At 48.1% G+C, this 20,007-nt stretch overlaps 2 protein-coding genes across 3 annotated transcripts; one reads left to right on the top strand and one right to left on the bottom strand.

Annotated features, from left to right (window-relative positions):
* Positions 1–476: 476 nt before the first annotated feature.
* On the bottom strand, positions 477–7,895 carry DDX27 (DEAD-box helicase 27). The gene is made up of 21 exons (XM_065850155.2): positions 7,754–7,895; positions 7,479–7,613; positions 7,329–7,388; positions 6,339–6,498; positions 5,934–5,980; positions 5,683–5,769; positions 4,597–4,702; positions 4,343–4,516; positions 3,879–4,029; positions 3,635–3,734; positions 3,399–3,540; positions 3,171–3,324; positions 2,975–3,056; positions 2,718–2,895; positions 2,471–2,577; positions 2,197–2,302; positions 2,006–2,100; positions 1,778–1,904; positions 1,515–1,599; positions 1,233–1,307; positions 477–899 (listed from the first exon to the last, which is right to left on the bottom strand). The coding sequence occupies exons 1-21, from the start codon at positions 7,841–7,843 to the stop codon at positions 884–886; spliced, it is 2,277 nt and encodes a 758-aa protein (XP_065706227.1). The 5' UTR covers positions 7,844–7,895; the 3' UTR covers positions 477–883.
* A 39-nt stretch (positions 7,896–7,934) lies between these two features.
* ZNFX1 (zinc finger NFX1-type containing 1) lies at positions 7,935–19,989 on the top strand. Of its 2 annotated transcripts, none has more exons than XM_065849912.2 (14): positions 7,935–8,075; positions 8,515–8,634; positions 9,331–11,337; positions 12,131–12,262; positions 12,524–12,672; positions 12,889–13,032; positions 13,355–13,472; positions 13,681–13,925; positions 14,045–14,184; positions 14,496–14,650; positions 15,334–15,479; positions 15,848–15,958; positions 16,637–16,732; positions 17,489–19,989. In XM_065849912.2, exons 2-14 carry the CDS (start codon positions 8,580–8,582, stop codon positions 19,919–19,921), a joined length of 5,931 nt encoding a protein of 1,976 aa, XP_065705984.1. In that variant the 5' UTR covers positions 7,935–8,075; positions 8,515–8,579; the 3' UTR covers positions 19,922–19,989. The 2 variants fall into 2 exon arrangements, with proteins under 2 accessions (XP_065705984.1, XP_065705986.1); XM_065849914.2 differs by having other exon boundaries at positions 7,958–7,975.
* Positions 19,990–20,007: the final 18 nt, after the last annotated feature.

Here is a 20,007-nt window from a genome sequence, read left to right as displayed (position 1 = left end):
TTAAAGCAGATGAATGAAATCTAGCAAGGCTGATGAAAAAAAAAAAAAGTTGGGATTGTAGAGATGGTAAAAATTCAAAGAACGGATTTACCATTTTGATAAAATTAAGAATGGTTTACTGATCAGAATTCTCCCTGCTTTACTCAGAGTGGAGCAAGTGCAGTGGTGCCTGTATTAGGCTCTGCATTACTGCTGCTTATGAGCCTGCAGTAAACCTGCTCCATCTTTATAGGTGGAGCTGCAAAGCCAGGATGGGCAAACCCATCATTAATTGCATACAGTAATGTAAAACCGCCTGCATTCTGGTTGTAGTCTTCCCTTCTTGCCTCATTTTACAGCTGCTTTCTTTTCAGGTAGGAGAAAGCTGTCTGACCCTCACCTCCCCCTTCCTGTCACTCTTGCCTCTGAAACCACCTTTGTGGCAGGTAGTCTGAAAAACTTTCCGTATTTTAGAATTAGGCTTTCAACCATAGATATCCTTTTCAGCCAAATTAATTACTCAAGATAATGGAAGTACATCAACAAAACAATACGCATTCTCCAGTTTGTGCACTAAAGACAACTTCACCTACATGTACTAAAAATATAATACAAAGATGTAACAAATCCCAGCTCTTAGTTGCTCTGACTATCCTATAAAACAACAAACTTTTTAGAAAAAAAAAAAAATCACTCCTTTATTGCATGGGCTGCTGAAGATGTTTTCATACAGAGTCTTCAACTAGGTAGTAACGAACATCCCAAAGTTATTCCAGAACGTGAAGAAAAGCTGCTTAATTTTACTGAAGTTTTCTCCTCGCAGTACAAAGAAATCCAGGTCCTGAGAGAGTGTCTGAAACGTCTGCTTTGTCCAAATCGCCCGTTTTGTAATTGCCAACAATTCTTACTTTCTCTTGTACCTTAAAGAGAAGATATTTGAAATGACATTGCATCAGCCGAGCTCTCAATGACAGGGAAGGAACAGCACTGAGCATTTTGTGGGCAGTGCTGTCCCAAGCCCAGCAGTGTGCTATTCAAGGCAGCATCCTTGACTGCATCAGACCTGCAGTAGGAGGGTGACCTACTGCAGAACCAACAAATCTTTTAGCAAGGACCTTTACACAATCATGAGACAGGGAAAAGCTGGGGGTGGGAACAAAACAACAACAAAAAACACCCCTAAACCAACAAACAAAAACCAAACCCCACCCAAAACCAACAAACCATGAATAAGAAAGTGAAGGGAGCTATACCTGGACTTGGATTTGAAGTTTCCTCCTTTCCTATGTTGGGCCATCCCCAAGCGTTTTCTATCTTCAAATGATGGTCTTTTTAAGAGAGAGGGGAGGGGAGGAGGTATGACAAAAAACACCAAAGTACATCAATAGCACAGGTACTTCCTGCCAGAATCTCTGCTCTGCCCACCTTCCCCCCAATATCAAAGTATCCCAAAGTCCAGAGATGCAAAAAAAAAAAAACCCAAAACAATACCACCAACTAAAGCCTGGACTGATGTATTACTACTGAGACATTACCCAGCACGATACTGCTTCAGAGCCTTCCTGCTTGTGTTGGTGAGCTCTTCATCAAACACAGACTGCTTCTTCTTCCGCTTGGGGCCTAACACAGAGACAACAGTCAGAGCACTGGCTGCCAAGAGGCCACAGCATCATCTTGTTTACTAGAGCCTGGAAGCCTCCAGCACGGAATTAGCCTGACCATCAGGGAAAGCAATGATTCTCTGCAAACATGCAAAGCAACTGACATAAGGTAGGTCAGCTGTAAAACAAGTCTCCACCTGCTGACACTGCTGCTGGCTCCTCTTCTGGCAAGGCTCTGGCGCGCTTTGCTCGGCGATTCCTTTTTGCCAACCGCTCAGCATACATTTGAGACTTCAAGATTTCAAACTGTGACCTCTCCTCTGGCTGGAAGGTGTTAAAATGCAAGTTTACAGCACTGTGAGGTTGTGCTAAGGGAAAACTAAGACAGTTCACCCAGGGTCCCACTTATCTATAGTTGTACTCACTGTCATTTGGGCTTTTTTCTGTCTGTCCTGCATAAATTTCTTCCTTTTCTTTTTGCCTCGTAATGCTAGGTCAAACTCTTGCAGGGCTTTAGCCACTAGAGACACAAAGAAAAACACAGAATGAAGAGCCTCTTAGTAGAGAGTCCATTTGCAGCTATGGCGTTTAACATGGCAGCAGCATCGCGACTCACGTTTCTCTTTCTTCCTCTCCTCACGGGTCTGGAACCAGCTCCGCTCCAAACTCTCACCCGCAGTCTCTTGTTTTCCTGTCTCCAGCTGCTTCTTTGCCCTATTGATCTGCGATAATTCAGGCAAGAAGTGAGCTCGTATTGGCTTAGAAACAGCTCTTTCTTCCGTTTCTAAAGTAGGCAGCTTAAGTACATTAGGGTAACCTCCTTGCACACTGTATCTACTCCAGATCCTAAAAAAAAAGGTTAAAAAACCCTCTAAAAATAACACCCTTACCTGAGCCTCTGATTGCTGCATCTCGCGTTCCTCACGCTCCAAACACAGAACTGCATACACATCTTTCTCTAGATTCTCAATCTTCTCTCGAAATTTTAGTATGACATCTGAAAACAATAGTGTGTGGACATCAGAAGCAGCTCATGTGAAGTCCATCTTGTTTTTCCGCACTTCTTTCAGTGTCCCTCTGTACCATGATCCTCCCCACTTACTGCTCTCCTGCTTTTTACCTCAGTGAAGTCCATACCTTGGGGGAGAATTCTGGCTTTCACTGGTGTTTTGGCAGTCTTCACAATTTCCTTCAGCATCTTGCGCTCTTCCTCACCCACCAGTGAAACTGAACGACCAGCCCTGCCTGCTCTTGCTGTCCGACCCACTCGATGAACGTAGTGTTTGGTGGTGTTGGGCATGGTAAAATTGATTACCTGTAACAGAAACAGTGTTAGTAGGGAAAACAACATTAAAGGACTCATTAAAAGCTCAGCACTGCAAATAAATACTCACTGTTTTAACACCTTCAATATCAAGTCCACGTGCAGCCACATCTGTAGCTACCAGAATATCAATCTGTTCATCCTTAAAGCGCCTGAGTAGAGACAGCAAATGCATTAGCAATGAATAACAGCAGTCCCCTTTTGCCCTGAAACTTCCAACCCCTAACTTCTTTTTGCCTGTGACTGCCAACTAAGCCTGCTAATACCTGAGCGCTTCCAGCCGCTGTGCCTGGGAGAGGTTCCCGTGAAGCTCCCCGACCCGCAGACCCATCAGCCCGAGCAGGATGTGCATGCGGTGAGCTTGCTTCTTGGTCTGGGTGAAAAGCATCACATGGTCTGGGAAGGTTCGTGTCAGTAGAGCTGAAAGAGAGTCCTCTCAGGAGCCTGCTTCATCCTCACCTACCGATTCCAGCTTTTCTTTGCTCATCACTAACCTGATACAATGGCCTCACGGTCCCCCTCTCGGTTGGGTCTGATTCGGATAAATTCCTGCCGCAGGAAAGGGGCAACATCCGTGTTGCTGTTCACGAAAATTCGGACGGGATTTTTCAGGGAAACAGAAGCCAAATCTTTGACCTACCAAAACAGGTTAAAAAAAGGTCCACGTAATCTCTGGTAAAAGGCTAGATAAGCTTCTGTCCAACTTTCTGCCTTCAGCAGCCCGTCCTACCTCCTCTGTCATTGTGGCAGAGAAAAGCATTGTCTGACGGTGGTTGGAACACAACCTGATTACTTCCTTCATCTGTTCCTCAAAGTATTCATCCAGCATCCTACATAGGACAAAAACAGCAAGGGAAGGTGGCTAAGCTAAGAAATATTACATAAGGCAGGGCAACCAAGACTACCCTATAACCTGGGAAAAGGAAAGCATAAAACCACCATCTCATTCTTCACTGCTGTCCTGCTTAGCCTACCTGTCCGCCTCATCCAAAATCAGCACCTCAATACTGCTCAGGTGGAAAGAAGGGCAGTTGTGGAGATGGTCAATCAGTCGCCCAGGAGTGGCAATAAGAATGTCTGGCCCAGAGCGCAGAGCTGCTTCCTGAGTCTTCACATCCAGGCCGCCTGAAAGAGTGAACACAGGTTGCTGACTCCCTGAGCAGGTTCAGCAGGGTGCACACTGCCTCAGGAACTGAAAACATCTCAGATTAATACCACATTCACAATTAGAAGTGATCTTTTTTTTATTCCTCAGAAGCCAACAAACAAAAAACAATCCAGCACAGTATTAGAAAGTGAGATTTTTAAACCATAGCACATCTACTAGAAGCATGCCTGCAATAACCGTACAGCCTCCAGTTTTACAACACAGAATTCCCAGTTCCGTATAGCAGTTTTCTGTGAGCTGTACAGTTCACATGAGCAACTTAATACTCACCTACAGCAAGGCAAGTTGTGACAGTGCTGAACTGCGCCAGCTGTTTTGTAACAGAGTGCACCTGAATACCCAGTTCTCGTGTTGGCACTAGGACCAATACTCGTGTTATTGGAGCTTGACGAGGTTTGTAAATCAGACGCTCAAGGACAGGCAAGATGAAGGCAGCTGTTTTACCTAAGGAAGAAAATTAAGAATCATCAGTTACTGTGAATAGCTAATTCTCCTTATCTCCTGTGCCGTGCTGAACACCCTACCTGTCCCAGTGGCAGCACAGGCACAAATATCCTTCCCCAGAAGACCCACCGGGATACAAGCCTTCTGAATTGGCGTTGGTTGCTTGAAGCCAAGAGCTGTGATTGCCTGCAAAGGAGATAGAGCTATTAAACTCTGTCTCTGGTATGCCCACACCTGGAGTATTACATCCAGTTCTGGGCTCCCCAGTACAAGAGAGACAGGGGCACAAAGACGATGAAGGGACTGGAGCACCTCACACATCGTGTGTCCAAAGAAGAGCAATGAAGCTGGTGGAGGGTTTAAAGCACAAGTGTTCTGGGGAGCAGCTGAGGAAATTAGGGTTGTTTAGTTTGGAGAAAAGGAGGCTGAGGGGAGACCTTATCACTCTCTACAACTACCTGAAAGGCACTGTAGCAACCCATTGGGGGTTGGTCTCTTATCTGAAGTAATAAGTGGCAGAACAAGAAGAAATGATCACAAGTTGAAGCAGGGGAGGTTTAGATGAGATATAAGGAAAAATTCCTTCATTGAAAGGGTTGTCAAGCATTGGAACAAGTTGCCCCAGAGAGGGGTTGACTCACCATCCCTGGAGGTATTTAAAAGACATCTAGATGTGGCACTTAGGGACAAGGTTTAGGTGTGGACTTAGCAGAGCTGGGTTAATGGTCAGACTTAATGATCTTGAACATATCTTCCAACCTAAATGATTCTATGATATGAGAAAAGACTGACACGAACTGGAAGTGTCCGGCCTAGAGAAGACTTGGGGAGGATCTTATCCATGTACATAAACACCTGAAGGAGGGTGAAAAGAAGGCAAAGCTGGGCTCTGTTCAGTGGTGCCCAGTGACAGGACCAGAGGCAACAGGAACAACCTGAAACACAGGAGGTTCCCTCTGAACACCTGGAAAGACTTTTTCACCACGAAGGTGACTGAGCACTGGCACAGGTTGCCCTGAGAGGCTCCTAAAGTACTGTCACACTAGCATGCACATGATTTCCTCCTCGGAGAGGCTGAATAGGAGTTTGACAGTTCTGACTGGTAGAGGGGAGGCTGTACGACATTCTTCAGAGTAACATATGTAATAACTAAACCAGGCAAATACCTTTAGCAAAGGTCGTGAAAGATTCATGTCCTGGAATGACAAGTTCTCATCATATTGAGAGGCATCTTCAAAAAAGTTCTCTGCTTCCTAGAAACAGCAACAACAACAAAACTGGAACAACACAGGTGGCAGCACAACATGTTATCAAAGAGCTCTGGGATCTTGTTTGAACTACAGTTTTCTAACTAAAGTCAAATCGCTCCAGAAGAAATGCTGGAGAATGACTCGGTATCATTCTGTGCAACACTCACCACTTCTCCCTTTTTCGATCTCCTCCGTTCCTTCACTTTGACTGTATCTGCAGAGACAGAGAAATACGACAGGAATTAACAAGCATAACAAGATACGGTGACTACCTTCTTCTCATACCTTATGCTCTGAGTTATTGAGGGGGAGGCCTCAGAAACAAGTACAGGCATGCAATGGAGTAAAATACCATGGAAATATCCTTCCTCAGGGACAAGTTCAACTAAAGTACTATGGCTACCACTCAAAATAAGCTTGACCAAAATCAGAAGGAATGTTGCAGAAGGAAGACAACAAAAATAAGAGGTTCTTGCCCACTCCCAGCAAAGCTTCACTATAGACTCTGCTCCTGTGAGCCAACAGTCTGTCAGATTCTCGCTCCTGACCAGCTCTCTGTGTACCGCTAATACCTGCTTTTGTGAAGATAGTTTCGTCATCCAATGAATACTGAGACTCCACATCTTCTTGTTCTTCATCCCTACTAAAATCCTCACACTCTCCCTTTTTGGTTTGATTATCCTCAGTCTCCGCATCTTCATCTTTCACTTTTGCTTGTTTAGCTTCTCTTTCCTAGAAAAATATGTTGTGGTTTGGTTTTTTTTTTTTTTTAAGTTTTAAAAAGAAAGGAATAAAAAGAAACAAAGTGAGCTCACAAAATGAGCTTTTGTTTATCGTTATTATGAGCCCATTCACGGATCCGTGATTTTGCATGACTTTAAGCATTAACAATTCTGCATTCTCATCAGTTTGGCAATGAAACGTGTGGCTACAAACCCAGTCAAGGTGATGAAAATTGGACAAGAGCCACCACATGTGCTCACAGCCCAAAGGCCAGTTGTCCCCAGCCCTGTGAGCAGCAGGTTTGGGGGGGGATTGTCCCCTCTGCTGAGACCCCCCTGCAGTGCTGGTCCAGCTCTGGTTCCTCAGCACAGGACACACATGGACCTGCTAGAGAAGGGCCAGAGGAGCCACAGGCATGATCCAAGGCTGCAACAGCTCTGCTGGGAGGACAGGCTGAGAGAGCTGGGGTGTTCAGATGGAGAAGAGAAGCTTCAGGGAGACCTTAGTGTGGCCTTTCAGTCCTCAAAAGGGGCCCATTAAAAAGATGAGGACAGACTTTTCAGCAGGGCCTGTTGTGATAGGACAAGGGGTGATGGTTTTAAACTAAAGGAAAGGAGATTCAGGCTGGACATGAGGCAGGAAGGCGGCGCTGCTGCAGGGGTGTTACCCCTGAGGATGATGAGAGCCTGGCCCAGGTTGGCCAGAGAGGTGGTGGATGAACCATCCCTGGAGACATCCCAGGCCGGGCTGGACAGGGCTCTGAGCAACCTGAGCAGGGCAGAGAGCACGGCAGGAGCCCACACCACACCAGGCTTTTCAGTAGTGAGATAGACCCTGACCTGGAACTTCCTTTTCTGCCTCACTTTCTCAATCTTCTCATCCAGCGTCGTGGCTGCTCTCTGGGCAGGGAATGAGAAGAGCGGAGCTGTAGGAGGGCCCGGGACAGAGCGGAGGCCGCAGCCCCAGCCCGGCCCCAGGCCCGGCCTCACCTTCCCGCGGAGCTGCCGCAGCGCCTCCGCCCAGGTGCCTTCCCCGCCGGCCTCCGTCTCACCGAAGACGAAGGCAGCGCTGAAGTCCCCGCCTGCGGGGCCCCGCCGTCTGGGGCCCGGCGCCCGGCGCAGCTCCTGCGGTAACACGAGTGATGAGAACCGCGGGACGGCCAGACGGGACCGGGCCGCCTCGACCCAGCGCGACCCGACCCGACCCGACCCGGCCCGGCCCGGCCACGGCCACGGCCCAGGCAAGAAATCTTGCCCAGCCCCACCTCCTCATCCTCAGAGCCCCCAGACTCAGGGTCTTCGGGCCCCGCGTCCCCCTCGGCGATCGTGCCCACCAGCCCCAGACGCTGCAGCATGGCCGGGCCGGACGCCCCGGAACCGCGCGCCGCCGCGTGACCGGGGGCGGGGAATGGCGCTTGTGGGCGGGGCGGCGGTTGGACCCGCCCCTGGGCGGAGCGGAGCCGAAAGGGGTAGCGCCGGAAGAGCCGGTACCGGAGTCGGGGCGAGGGGTGGCGTGTGGGGTTCGCTGCCCGGCGGTGACGGCCGGTACCGAGGGGCTGCGGCGGGCGCGTCTCGCCGGAATCAGGGGTAGGCGCGGGGCTGGGGTCGGGGTCGGGGTCGGGTGATGCCCGACGGGCCGGAGGAAGGTGGGGGTGCTGCTCCCTGGGAGCGGGCCGGGGCTCCGGGATGTCGGGGGGCGCTGCCGCTGGGGGCCGGGGGCGATGCTGCCGGGAGTGGAGCTGGAAGAAGGCGGGGGTGCTGCTCCCTGGGAGTGGGCTGGGGCTCTGAGAGTGTGCGGGGCGCTGCCCACCGGGACCGGGGGAGGCTGGGCGGTGCTGCCCTCCGGGGGCGGGGAAGGGCGGGGTCGACGGGGCGGGCTTTACGGGGAACTGGAAAGTGGAACTTGCGGCGGGGCGGGCTTTACGGGGAACTGGAAGGTGAAACTTGCGGCGGGGCGGGCCCGGCGGCTCCCGGGCCGTGCAGGAGCGCAGTAGCGCCGAGCCCGACAACGCTTGGTTTTGTGCAGGAGCGGAGCAGCCGCCGGTGCCCGGGGAGCCGCGAGGCGACAAGGAGGAGTTACCGGGCCGAGCGATGGAGGATGCCGGCGAGGAGCCCTGGTCCCGTCGGCCCCGAGCTGCAGGGAGAGGTGGGGGCTGCCCGGGGAATGCGGGACAGAAGGCTGGGGAAGGCCTGGGGGGTGGTGCTGGTGCCGGTGGGACCCACTCCTTCCCTGCCCGTGTATGCTGACATTTCCTCTCAAGCCTAAATTCCAGCATTTCCTCACTTGCCCCTGGAGTCTGGTTGGGGCTATGCCGTAATCTGTTTGCTGTTTCTGCTAGTACGTTTGCTGTTTCTGCTGGTCTTCAGTGCTTCCCTAAGTGTTCTGTTAATAGCGTGACAGAGGCTATATGGTTTATGCTTCCTGCTACTCTGAGAGGCCAGACTTTGTCCGCTTCTGTGTTCTAACTGTGCTATGTACAGTCAAAGTCAGCTGCTGCTGCTGCCTTTGGCATTATTTTAGGGACAGCTGCCTCCTGAGGAAATCCTGCTCTGGGCAGGAAGCTTCATCTTTGGCCTTTCTTAATTTTGCTTTCTGTTCTGTGGAGGAAGGTCTAGGTTTTTAGTGTTGAGTGAACTCTAGGTACAGCTCTCTTTAGCCATGAGAAAAAGGGGCACAAAGGAAACACCAATTTGAAAGTCTGGGTGCAAATATAATGGTAGTTTTCTAATTTGATGCCAAATGTCCAAAATATGCTGAATATCAGCTCATGTGTTTGTGTTGGGAAGTGTGTTAATGTGGTTGATTTATAATTAAGGAGTGTCTTTTTTTTTTTTTTTTAAGGGCGCACAGATCATTTGGATACTGGCTTCATACGAAGAGGCAGAAACAGAACAAATAATCTGTCAAGCCAGGCAGCTCAGTTAGGGGAAAGCCCCAAAGCCAGTGACTATACTCTTCCAGCTGGGCAAAGAGAGGAGAGATGCGATCATGGGAGGGTTCCTCGATCAAGCAATGATAAACCTAGAAACCAAGGTGGACAGGCCAACAGCGGAGCCACAGGACAATGGAACAAACAGGAGAATGAGGGAAGGAGAGTGAGGCATCGAGGTGGACAAGTACATGAGAGGTCCAAAGGACCCTGGAATGAACAAGAAAATGAAGGAAGGGGAAGGAGGTATCAAGATGGACAAACACGTGAGAGGGCTAGAGGACCCTGGAATGTGCAAGAAAATGAAAGTAGGAGAAGGATCTATCAAGGTGGACAAGCCCAGGAAGGAGCTAGAGAGCTCAGGAATGGTCAGGAAAATGAAGGCAGGGGAAAGAGGATGCAATCTCAGGAGAATCCTCATTTCTACCAGAACCCTACCCCAGGTGGTGCCCAGCTCAGTAAGCAGCCTCAGCAAGTCAAAAGGATTGGCTATAAATTCCTAGAAAGTCTCCTCCAGAAAGACCCTTCAGAAATTGTCATCACGCTTGCTTCCAGTTTGGGTTTGAAGGAACTTCTTTCCCAAACCGCTATGAAACCCAGTTTCCTTCAGCTCATTTGCCAGGTGCTTCGGAAAGCATGCAGCTCCCGAATGGACAGGCAGAGTGTCCAGCAGCTTCTTGGAGTGGTGAAGGAGTCCAACTTTCTCAAGATTTGTCTGCCGCAGTATGTGTCTGACATGATGACAGAAGCAGTCCCTGCTGTACGTGACCAGTACCCTGTGCACATTAGCAACATCATTTCACTTCTTCAGGACCTGATCAGTATTTTCCCAGCCAGCTCTGTGCAGAACGTCTCCATTCTCTTGACAGTCTTGCCAGCATCCATAAATACTCTGAGAACGTCTGGTGTGGACATCACAGAAGAAATGGAGAACAATCTAAATAAAGTCCAGATGCTCGTGCAGCATCTGCAGGAGAAGAGACGTGAAGGCACACTGAGGGCTGATAACTATACTCTTCTGCAGCCTCAGACTGATGGTCAAGAAGAAACCTATCGTACAATGGCAATTTATCCGACATATAGTGAGATACACCACGATGAGAAACCCTTTCTACGTCCCAATATTGTTTCTGGAAGATATGAGAGCACCAGCATTTATCTCGACACCCATTTCCGGCTTTTGAGAGAAGACTTCATAAGGCCTTTAAGAGAAGGTATCCTGGAGCTTTTGCAGAGCTTTGAGGACAAAGGTTTGAGGAAAAAAAAATTTGATGATATCAGGATCTACTTTGACACACGGATTATTAGCCCTCTCTGTTCCCCAAGTGGTATTGTTTACAAGGTCCAGTTTGATGTAAAGCCACTGAAGTTTGTACGATGGCAGAATTCCAAACGGTTACTATATGGGTCCTTGGTCTGCTTGTCCAAAGATCACTTTGAGACATGCCTTTTTGCTGCTGTTTCTAATCGTGATAATGCAGAGATTGCTGACGGGATTGTGCAGCTATGTTTTAATGCACAGAGCCAGGCACTGCTGGCAGAGGTTCAGCCCTCAGACTCCTTCCTCATGGTAGAGACAACTGCCTACTTTGAGGCGTACCGGCATGTGTTAGAAGGGTTACAGGAGATCCAGGAAGAAGATATCCCATTCCAGAAGTACATTGTGGAATGTGATGCACAGGTGAAGAGCCCAGCATACCTGACAATGGATACTGCCTACAACTTTGCACCCTTGATGAAAGATTCCCTGCCAGATGAAGAGAGGTACCCTGATGGTTTGAGAATGCAAAGTGTCCCAGTTCTAGATCCCAAGCGATGGCCTTCAATGGAAGCCTTGGGCTTAGACGAGTCTCAGATGCAGGCATTGAGTCTTGCACTCACCAAGGAGCTGGCTATTATCCAAGGACCTCCTGGTACTGGTGAGAAACATTTGCTTTAATTTTCTGTCATTTAAGGAGTTCTCCTTGACTCCACCATTTAGGGAGATCAACTTCAGAGAAAGCCAGGTGTACTGTCTCCAGAGCTTTAGTCCCATGCCTAACTGATGCTTGAGTAACCCAGTTGGCATGAGGTGTGGAGAAGATTAAAATATCCTCAAATACCTGTATCTGATCTTGTGCATTGTCGGCCTGCTTGCAAGTACAAACCAACTGTGCTGTTGGCTCTGCTTGTGTATTGGGTTGAAAAATTTTCAGCTATCTTTGATAACGTGGTACCTCTTGCTGTACAACAGTCCTATTTGTCTTTATAGCACATTAGAACCTTGGGAGTGTTCAGCCGTGATCCCCTGTCTGAATAAAACATTACAAGATTAACTTTAATAGCTTCAAATGGTACCTGAACTCAACGCGCACTACTGCTTGTGTTCCACTAGTATGTGGATGTTTCACGTGCAGCCAAATTTCTTGTATGAAGCCAATACCAGAGTGGGCTGGGGGATGCAGTGGCAGAGGAAGCCCTGGATCCAGATCCAGGGTGTTAACCAGAAAACAACATTCTTGTTGAGCATAGCCTTGTCCAACTACAGGCCAGAAAGACAGTGTCATACTATTTCATTCACATTTTGCAAACTAGTTGCCTCTGGGCTCAGCTTTCTGGGCACAGACTTGCAACCTAGAAGGAAGTTTTCTATCTGGTTTTGATGATTCCTGTGTTTCAAGGCACCTCATAGAGGGTGGATTACCTTTTTCTGATTCTGAGCTTGTTTTGCAGGGAAGACTTATGTGGGTTTGAAGATTGTTGAGGCTCTCTTGACAAACAAGCATGTGTGGCAAAGCACTGTCCAGAAGTCTCCCATCCTCATAGTCTGCTACACTAACCATGCACTGGATCAGTTCTTGGAAGGTAAGAGTACCTGATAAGTCTGATGGAGGGTCAGGTATAAATCCTAGTGTAACTCTTAGTCTGCTCATCTTCTGGCATGATGACCTGCCCTTTTGGCTTTTTCTAGTGACTCTAGCCCCATTGACATATGCAGTAAGAAAACTTCACTCAGACCAATCCACTGAAGCATCTTCAGACAAAGGGTGTTTTTCCCTACCCTTGTACTACTGCGAAAAACTGAGCTTGCCTCTTTAGTACTAAATATTTCTCTTTCATTCCCAGGAATATACACATTCCAAAAGAATGGAATGGTGCGTGTTGGAGGCAGAAGTAGCAGTGAGGTCCTGAAGCAATTCACCTTGAGGGAGCTGAGGAAGAAGTGTGGATTCCGACAGAACTTGCCAATGCATCTCCGCAGAGCCTATGTGAATGTACGTGCAGGCTTCACTGGAGATGATGGGACTGGGTCTCCTGTGGACTGGAGAAGTTAACTAAACTTGCTCCACACGTGTTCTTTCACCTTGTCTTACACTGAAGTCAGACTCGTAATTCTTCTGACCTCGTTCACTTTATCGATTTCTTGTCCTGTTGTTTCTGAAGTTTATTTCTGAGTATGATGATGCCTCCCTTCTCTTTGTTACACGTAGATAACCAGTGAAATGAAACAGGCTGAGCAGAAGCTCCTCGAAGGAGCAAAGCACTTAGAGTGCACAACATATGGAGTCCTGCATGAGCACCACTTGGAAGCATTCATTGCACCCCAGCACTGGAACAGTCTGATGAATGGTGTGGTAAGAGAGGTCCCTTTCTTCTGGATCAAGTAGTCCCAATGTATGCTTACTGCCCTATCTGCTAATGAGTCTGAGGTTTCCCCAAGCACACTTCTTGGCATTATTTGGCTACTAGGAAAGTGAAGGAGAGAATAGCAAGCTGTGACAGCAGTCTACACCAGGCAGAGGCTTTAAATTTTGCTCCTTTAAACTAGAGATGCTAAGTGATCTTTATCAGCGTAACAATACAAGTGCCCAAATGAAAGCCTCTTAAACTGCTTTGGCATCATCCTAAGACTCTGAAGTGTAATAGGCCTGGCTGATTTGACTTTCCTTATATTAGGATGATGAGGAATTTCACTACAGTGCTTCAAAACACTCAATGATTCTGGAGTGGCTGGGCCTTGGTGTAACTGTCTTCACCCAGACTGCGGCAGAGAACACAGGGGCTGACGATCCAGGTAAAAAAAATTCTCTATGGTTGCGTTTGCTTGAGCAGTGCTGTGTACCAGAAAAGAGACACTGCTGCTTCACAGTCACTGAAAGTTGCATGATACTGTAAGGCTGTAGAAAGAAGATTAACCTCAATTTCCACATAGTGCTGAGTGCTGCACTGTGATTCTGCTGGAGTGGCTGTGGCTTACTGCATGTGACTGGTGACTCTCACAGGTGGCCAGCAGGAGAGAGAGGGGTACTGGGAAGGTGGAGCAGAAGAGGAGCTTTTGGAGATCGCAGAGGAGGCTGACCTGATTCAAGCTGACAGAGTGATTGATGATGAAGAGGCAGCAAAGCCTCAGGGAAGGAAGGAGCAAGAGCACAGAGCTGTTCATGAACTAGCCAGCATGCTGTTGGCTATGAAGCTGGAGGACCAAGAAGGAACAGCTCAACCACAACAGAAGACTATGGAGTGGGAGGTAACTGCGTGCACTAGCATGCTCTGGCCTTGCTTGACTGTGTAAAGAATAACATGGGGATGCTAATACAGAAGAATCTTTGTGCTGTAACTGCTTATTGGGGAGCTTTTTTTCTGCAGATAACTGCTGCCCAGAGGAAGAAACTGAAACAGAAGATGAAGGTTGAGCTCCGTAAACTGAGTGCAATGACAGAGTTAGAGGCCAAGGCTATTCAGGATTTGTGGCAACTTGACCTCAGCTCCCGCTGGAGGCTTTACAGGTGACAGAGCTATTTTGCAGGGTCTGTCAGGCATTTCCTAGGACTGTTCCAGCTTGCAAACTCGTTCTGTCAAGCCACAGTGTTTCTGTCCGTGACTGTTCAGCTCCTTCTTTGAACATGCTTGTTCTTACCTTCCCTGTATTGCACAGGCAGTGCTGTCATCTCCACTGTGTGTGTTCAGGACTAAGCACATAAGCTAATAATCCCTCACCCAAAAGAGAGAGAGGAAGTTTTGAACTGAATCCACTCAGAACTGCTGGATCACTATCCTGTGTCCCTTGCTGTGTGTGATAATGACACTTTCTTCTCAGGCTTTGGCTGCAGACCTATCAGAGGGCTATTCGACAGAGGATTCTGCAGCACGAGCAGCAGTATCAGGCAGCAGCAGAAAGGCTGACGGAACTGAGGCTGCAGGAGGATCTCTGCATTCTCAAGGAGGCCCAAATTGTGGGGATGACAACTACAGGTGCACAGCAGTTGGGAGGCAAACCAGTATTGCACTGCATCCAGTAATGGTTAAAGGGCCTTGTTGCCAGAAGATTAGTATAACATGCTGCTTGACAGCCTTGGTCAGGCTCTGCGTTAATCTGTGCCTGTACCTAATCTGTAATCTGTACCTAATCCCTGACTCCCTTGGCAAATGTGGCTATTGTGTGAGTGGTCAATTAACTGCATGAGCAGTTTCTGTGCACTCTTGCACTCCCACCATCTCGAGCAGCATTCCTCTAATAGAAATGCTCCTCTTCTTGTGCGTGAGTAAAGCACAGCTAATATCTGCACTGCTATCCCCACAACACCTTCTGGTGATGGGAGTGCGTAAGTCATTGTAATATGACTGTTTGGAAAGACAATTTTAGGTTTATTTACATGTGTTGATCAATGTAGTAAGTAGGTATCTCTTGTCTGAAGAGGGGTTCGGGAAAGGCCCGAGGCAGGCATAGGACTCTAATCCCCACCTGCCTTTCCTGGTAACTTTTAATGTAGAAGCCATTCTTGGTGTGGTGCTGGTTTAAAGTTCAAAAAGCTGAGTCTTAAAATGGGGAATCTTGGGAAGAACCCCAGTCTTTTATGGGACACAGCCTACTCCCCTCCCTGAAAATTCTTTATATAAATATATTCTGCTAAGGTTTATCTTCTGTCCTTGCTCAGGTGCTGCAAAATACCGTCAGATCTTGCAAAAAGTAGAGCCGCGAATTGTCATTGTAGAAGAAGCAGCAGAGGTGCTTGAGGCTCACACCATTACTACTCTGAGTAAAGCTTGCCAGCATCTCATCCTCATTGGAGATCACCAGCAGGTAACATCCCTGAGTAATGCCTCTAATTGTTATGCAAATGAACTAGAAGCTTTTAAGCAAACACCATATGTGAAAGTTTGCCAGGACTTACTGCTCCCCAGCTTCCACAGGTTCCACAGGGCCCATCTCCTGTAATTTCAGAGTAGAGCTTCTGTGGGACCTGTCTTTCTGTTAACTGAAACATTTTTACATGTACTTGTATCCACCTCAGTTGTGACTACTTCTGACATTGATACCTGGCACTTCTGCAGGAATCCAGTGCCTGACGTTTCTATGGGGATCCAGTGACGGAAAAAGAGATGAGTGAAAAATCTTGCTAATACATAGGAAAGTGCTAAAACATGGATCTCCTATCCCTTCTCTTTCAGCTGCGGCCTAGTGCAAATGTATATGACCTGGCCAAGAACTTCAATCTGGAAGTCTCTCTCTTTGAACGGCTGGTGAAAGTTGATTTCCCCTTTGTCCGTCTGAAATACCAAGTGAGGACAAGCTATAAAATCTCCATTGCATTTGCATTTAGGTTGTTTGAAGTTTGTAGTACACTTAAGTTTATATATCTATTCAGAGCAGCTTAAAAGAAAAGAATGTGCTATTTAATTCCCAAGAAGAATAGTAAGAGCTCCCAAACTGCTTCAGTCTTCCAGTATATTTCTGTTACAGCACTGTGGTTCCCATGTTTTAGTGCAGTGAACATGGTTTATTGTGGCATCTGAAACTTCCAGAACTCTGGAGACTGACAACACAAGTCTTCTCAGGCTGCTTCCTGCTAAATTGCTATAATCATCTACCTTGGTGCCTGGAGAAGTTAATTCTACCTCCAGCAGTCCTGTATTAAAACTACCCAGAAGAGGTCATGTAGTGGTTAGGATGAGGTGCTGGCTTTTGTTGTCTATAACAGTGCTCTTAGATTTGCTCTGAAACCAGCATTCTTATTACAACGACTTCGCCAAATTGTTTTATCAAAGATACTCCGCTACCCCCCTGTAATTGCTGGTGGCAGCAGCGATGGGGAGGGTGGGGATTGGGCAGTGCTCCCTTCTTAGTGGAAATTTGCCCGTGTCCTCTATTCAGCCAGTCCATACAGTGGAACAATAGAATATGGACGGGGAAATACGGTGCACCTTCCTCAGAACTGACAGAGCTGCTTTGTGTTTCAGCACCGCATGCGTCCTGAAATTGCCCAGCTTCTCAGTCCTCATATATACCAGGACCTGGAGAACCATCCCTCTGTCCTGACGTATGAGAACATAAAGGTGAGTTTTTGGCAACCCAAGCAACTGCTTTTGTCCCCTGTTACTGGCTAAAATGAGTTTCTGCAAAATACAGTTCAAGGATTTCAAATTCTTAGATCAAGTACAATTATTGAAACATATATCTGAATCAAGGAAGTGTGTGTTAGAGAATTAGGCAAGTAATTTGTAGTTCGTTTGGCATTAGAGATGGTGGACACTGGAAATGGATCCAGTACTGATGACTTTAAAAGAATGGTGAAAAATGGAAGAGGCACCAAAAAAACTGTAGGATTTTAAAAGCTGGGAAGAAATCTTAATGAAAGACTTGAAGTATAATATGTGAAACTCCAGCATAAGATAGGTGACTCGATTACCGGAGCCTTCCTTCCTTCTGTTCTCTGTTTGGGCATTTTACCTATACACAACATCTGCAAACAAGATCTATTCAGCCTAAAAGTATAAAGCAATCACTCTTTTCTATAACCTGAAAAGGAACAGTAGAAACAACTCTGAAAAGATAGGGAATAAAATAATCCACAGGAACTGACTTCATATTAGGATACCGAAATGTCACTAATGGGCTGAAATGTGAGTAATAAGTTTAAATTCCTGTCTGATGAACACATTATGGAAATCTAGGAGCCTATCACCTCAGCATGCAGTAACTGCATGTTGCAGTCCTCTCCCGAAGAGTCCTCCCGTCAGTGGATAATCGGGGACATGGAAACAGGCTGCAGTGAAGCTAGAATTGTCTGATATTCCTTTCTCTTGTTTCAGGGGGTTTTATCTAACCTCTTCTTTGTGGAACATGACTTCCCAGAGCAAGAAATCCGGGAAGGGAAAAGCCATCAGAACCCACATGAGGCCCAGTTTGTAGTGGAACTGTGCAAATACTTCTTGTGTCAGGATTATCTACCTTCTCAGATCACCATTCTCACTACTTACACTGGACAGCTTTTCTGCCTACGTAAGCTCATGCCAGCCAAGACCTTTGCAGGTGTGAAGGTTCATGTAGTAGACAAGTACCAGGGGGAGGAGAATGATATTATTCTGCTGTCACTTGTGCGGAGCAACAAAGAGGAGAGAACTGGGTTCTTACAGATCCCTAATCGGATATGCGTAGCATTATCCAGAGCTAAGAAAGGGCTGTATTGCATTGGAAATATGAGAATGCTTGGCAAGGTTCCTCTCTGGAGCAAGATCATTCACACGCTTCGTGAGAAAGGTCACATTGGCTCCTCATTGATGCTTTGCTGTCAAAACCACCCTGAAACCAAGACGCTGGTATCTACAGCAGCAGACTTCAGCAAAGTCCCAGAAGGAGGCTGTAGTCGTCCCTGTGAATGCAGGTTGAGTTGTGGACATGTTTGCACAAGGGCATGTCACCCCTATGACACACAGCACAAAGAATATCAGTGTCTGAAGCCTTGTCAAAAGGTGCTCTGTGCAGATGGGCACCGCTGCCTGCGGTTGTGTTATGAGCCCTGTGGCCCGTGCATGGTGAAAGTAGAGAAGACTATTTCTAAGTGTGGACACCTGCAGATGGTGCCGTGTTCTACTCCAGACAGTGAGTTTCTTTGCCAAGAACCTTGTCAGAAAAAGTTGAACTGCGGGCACACATGCAAAAAATCATGTGGGCAGGAATGCACTACCTGGTGTCCTGAACTGGTCACAGTCACCCTGAAATGTGGCCACAAGCAGCAAGTTAAATGCTGGATCACTGAGGAGATGAAACGTGGGAAGCCTGTGGAATGTAAGACCAAGTGTTCTGCTACACTGGAGTGTGGTCATGTGTGCTCAGGTTCCTGTCATACCTGCTTTGAAGGGAGATTTCATAAGCCATGTAACAGCCCATGCAAGCGCTTCTTGGTCTGTGCTCACAAGTGTCAGCAGCCCTGTACCACAGAATGTCCTCCCTGTCAGCTGCCATGTCAGAACCACTGCGTCCACAGCAGGTGTCAAAAGAAATGTGGAGAGCTCTGTTTTCCATGTGCTGAGCCATGCGAGTGGCAGTGCCAGCACTACCAGTGCACCAATCTTTGCTGTGAGCCATGCAACAGGCCTCGCTGCAACGTGCCATGTGCTAAGCTGCTGCGCTGTGGCCATCCTTGTGTTGGATTGTGTGGAGAGCCATGCCCACAGAAGTGCCTTATTTGTGACCATGAGGAACTCACCCAGATCTTTTTTGGCTTTGAGGAAGACCCGGATGCTCGATTTGTGCAGCTTGAAGACTGTGGCCATGTCTTTGAGTCCCATGGCCTTGACCATTATATGGATGAAGATAATGATGTCATTAAGCTTAAGGTATGCCCTATCTGTCAGACACCTATCAGAAAGAATTTGAGATACGGCACCGTTGTGAAAAGGTGGCTGGATGAGATAGAAAAGGTGAAAGAGAAAATCCAAGGCCCAGCACAGGAAATTGAGTCTAGCAGACAAAGACTGCAGGCTGCACTGACGGGGAATGCTGTTCTGCAGAGGAATCTACCCCTTAAGTACCTCATGTTAGAAGATAAACTAAAAGCTTCCGATCTCTCGACAAAGAGTATCGGGCTAATTGAGAACCAGCTTAACTTCTACAAACGTATAGCGGACCTAACCAATTCTGTGAGCAAAACTGATGCAAGCGAGAGGCAAGGACTGAGAAAGCGGCTGGATGAAGTCCAGGAGTGGCTGGATAAACCGCGCCTCAGTTTCACAGGACAGGAGCTCTCTGACCTGCAGTCTGAGCTCCAGAGACTGACCTATTTGCTGAGCCTCCTGTCGAGGTGCAATGGTGCGAGGGCGAAGATCACACCAGCGCTCGCGGCAGAGATTGCTGGTACACGCAAGATCCTGGAACAGACAAAGAAATTCACGGGGGAGGATGAGGCTGCGGTGAAGAAGGCCTTGGCCAGGCTGAGCTTGGCCCTGCCCAGCTCCGGGCTGGGGATCTCCGAGGCCGAGCGGGTGCAGATTGTCGGAGCTATTGGCTGTCCCCGCGGGCACTGGTTCAAGTGCCGAAACGGGCACATCTACGTGATCGGGGAGTGCGGGGGCGCGATGGAGCAGAGCCGCTGCCCCGAGTGCGAGGCGCCCATCGGGGGCACCAACCACACCCTGGACAGCAGCAACAGCCTCGCCTCCGAGATGGACGGAGCGACCCACGCGGCCTGGTCCGAGACGGCCAACAACCTGCTCAACTTCGAGGAGCTGCAGCGGCTGCTGTAGCGGTGCCCCCCGGCCGCTGTAGCGGTGTCCCCGTCCCCCGCAGCCAATAAAGTGTCGCTAAGCCGGAACGCCTCGTCTGTTGGGCG

This window comes from Patagioenas fasciata, chromosome 16 (assembly GCF_037038585.1).
Source record: "Patagioenas fasciata isolate bPatFas1 chromosome 16, bPatFas1.hap1, whole genome shotgun sequence".
NCBI lineage: Eukaryota > Metazoa > Chordata > Aves > Columbiformes > Columbidae > Patagioenas > Patagioenas fasciata.
This window is presented reverse-complemented; position numbering and strand designations above follow the sequence as displayed.

Coding starts and splice junctions, on each gene's coding strand:
- DDX27 (XM_065850155.2), bottom strand. CDS start 7,843: ATGCTGCAGCGTCTGGGGCTGGTGGGCACGATCGCCGAGGGGGACGCG. Junction 2,896..2,974: donor ATATTGAAGGTGTTAAAACA/GTGAGTATTTAT, acceptor TTTCTGTTACAG/GTAATCAATTTTACCATGCC. Junction 2,578..2,717: donor AGCCAGAATTCTCCCCCAAG/GTATGGACTTCA, acceptor TATTGTTTTCAG/ATGTCATACTAAAATTTCGA.
- ZNFX1 (XM_065849912.2), top strand. CDS start 8,580: ATGGAGGATGCCGGCGAGGAGCCCTGGTCCCGTCGGCCCCGAGCTGCA. Junction 13,926..14,044: donor AGAAGACTATGGAGTGGGAG/GTAACTGCGTGC, acceptor TTTTTTCTGCAG/ATAACTGCTGCCCAGAGGAA. Junction 16,733..17,488: donor TGACGTATGAGAACATAAAG/GTGAGTTTTTGG, acceptor CTCTTGTTTCAG/GGGGTTTTATCTAACCTCTT.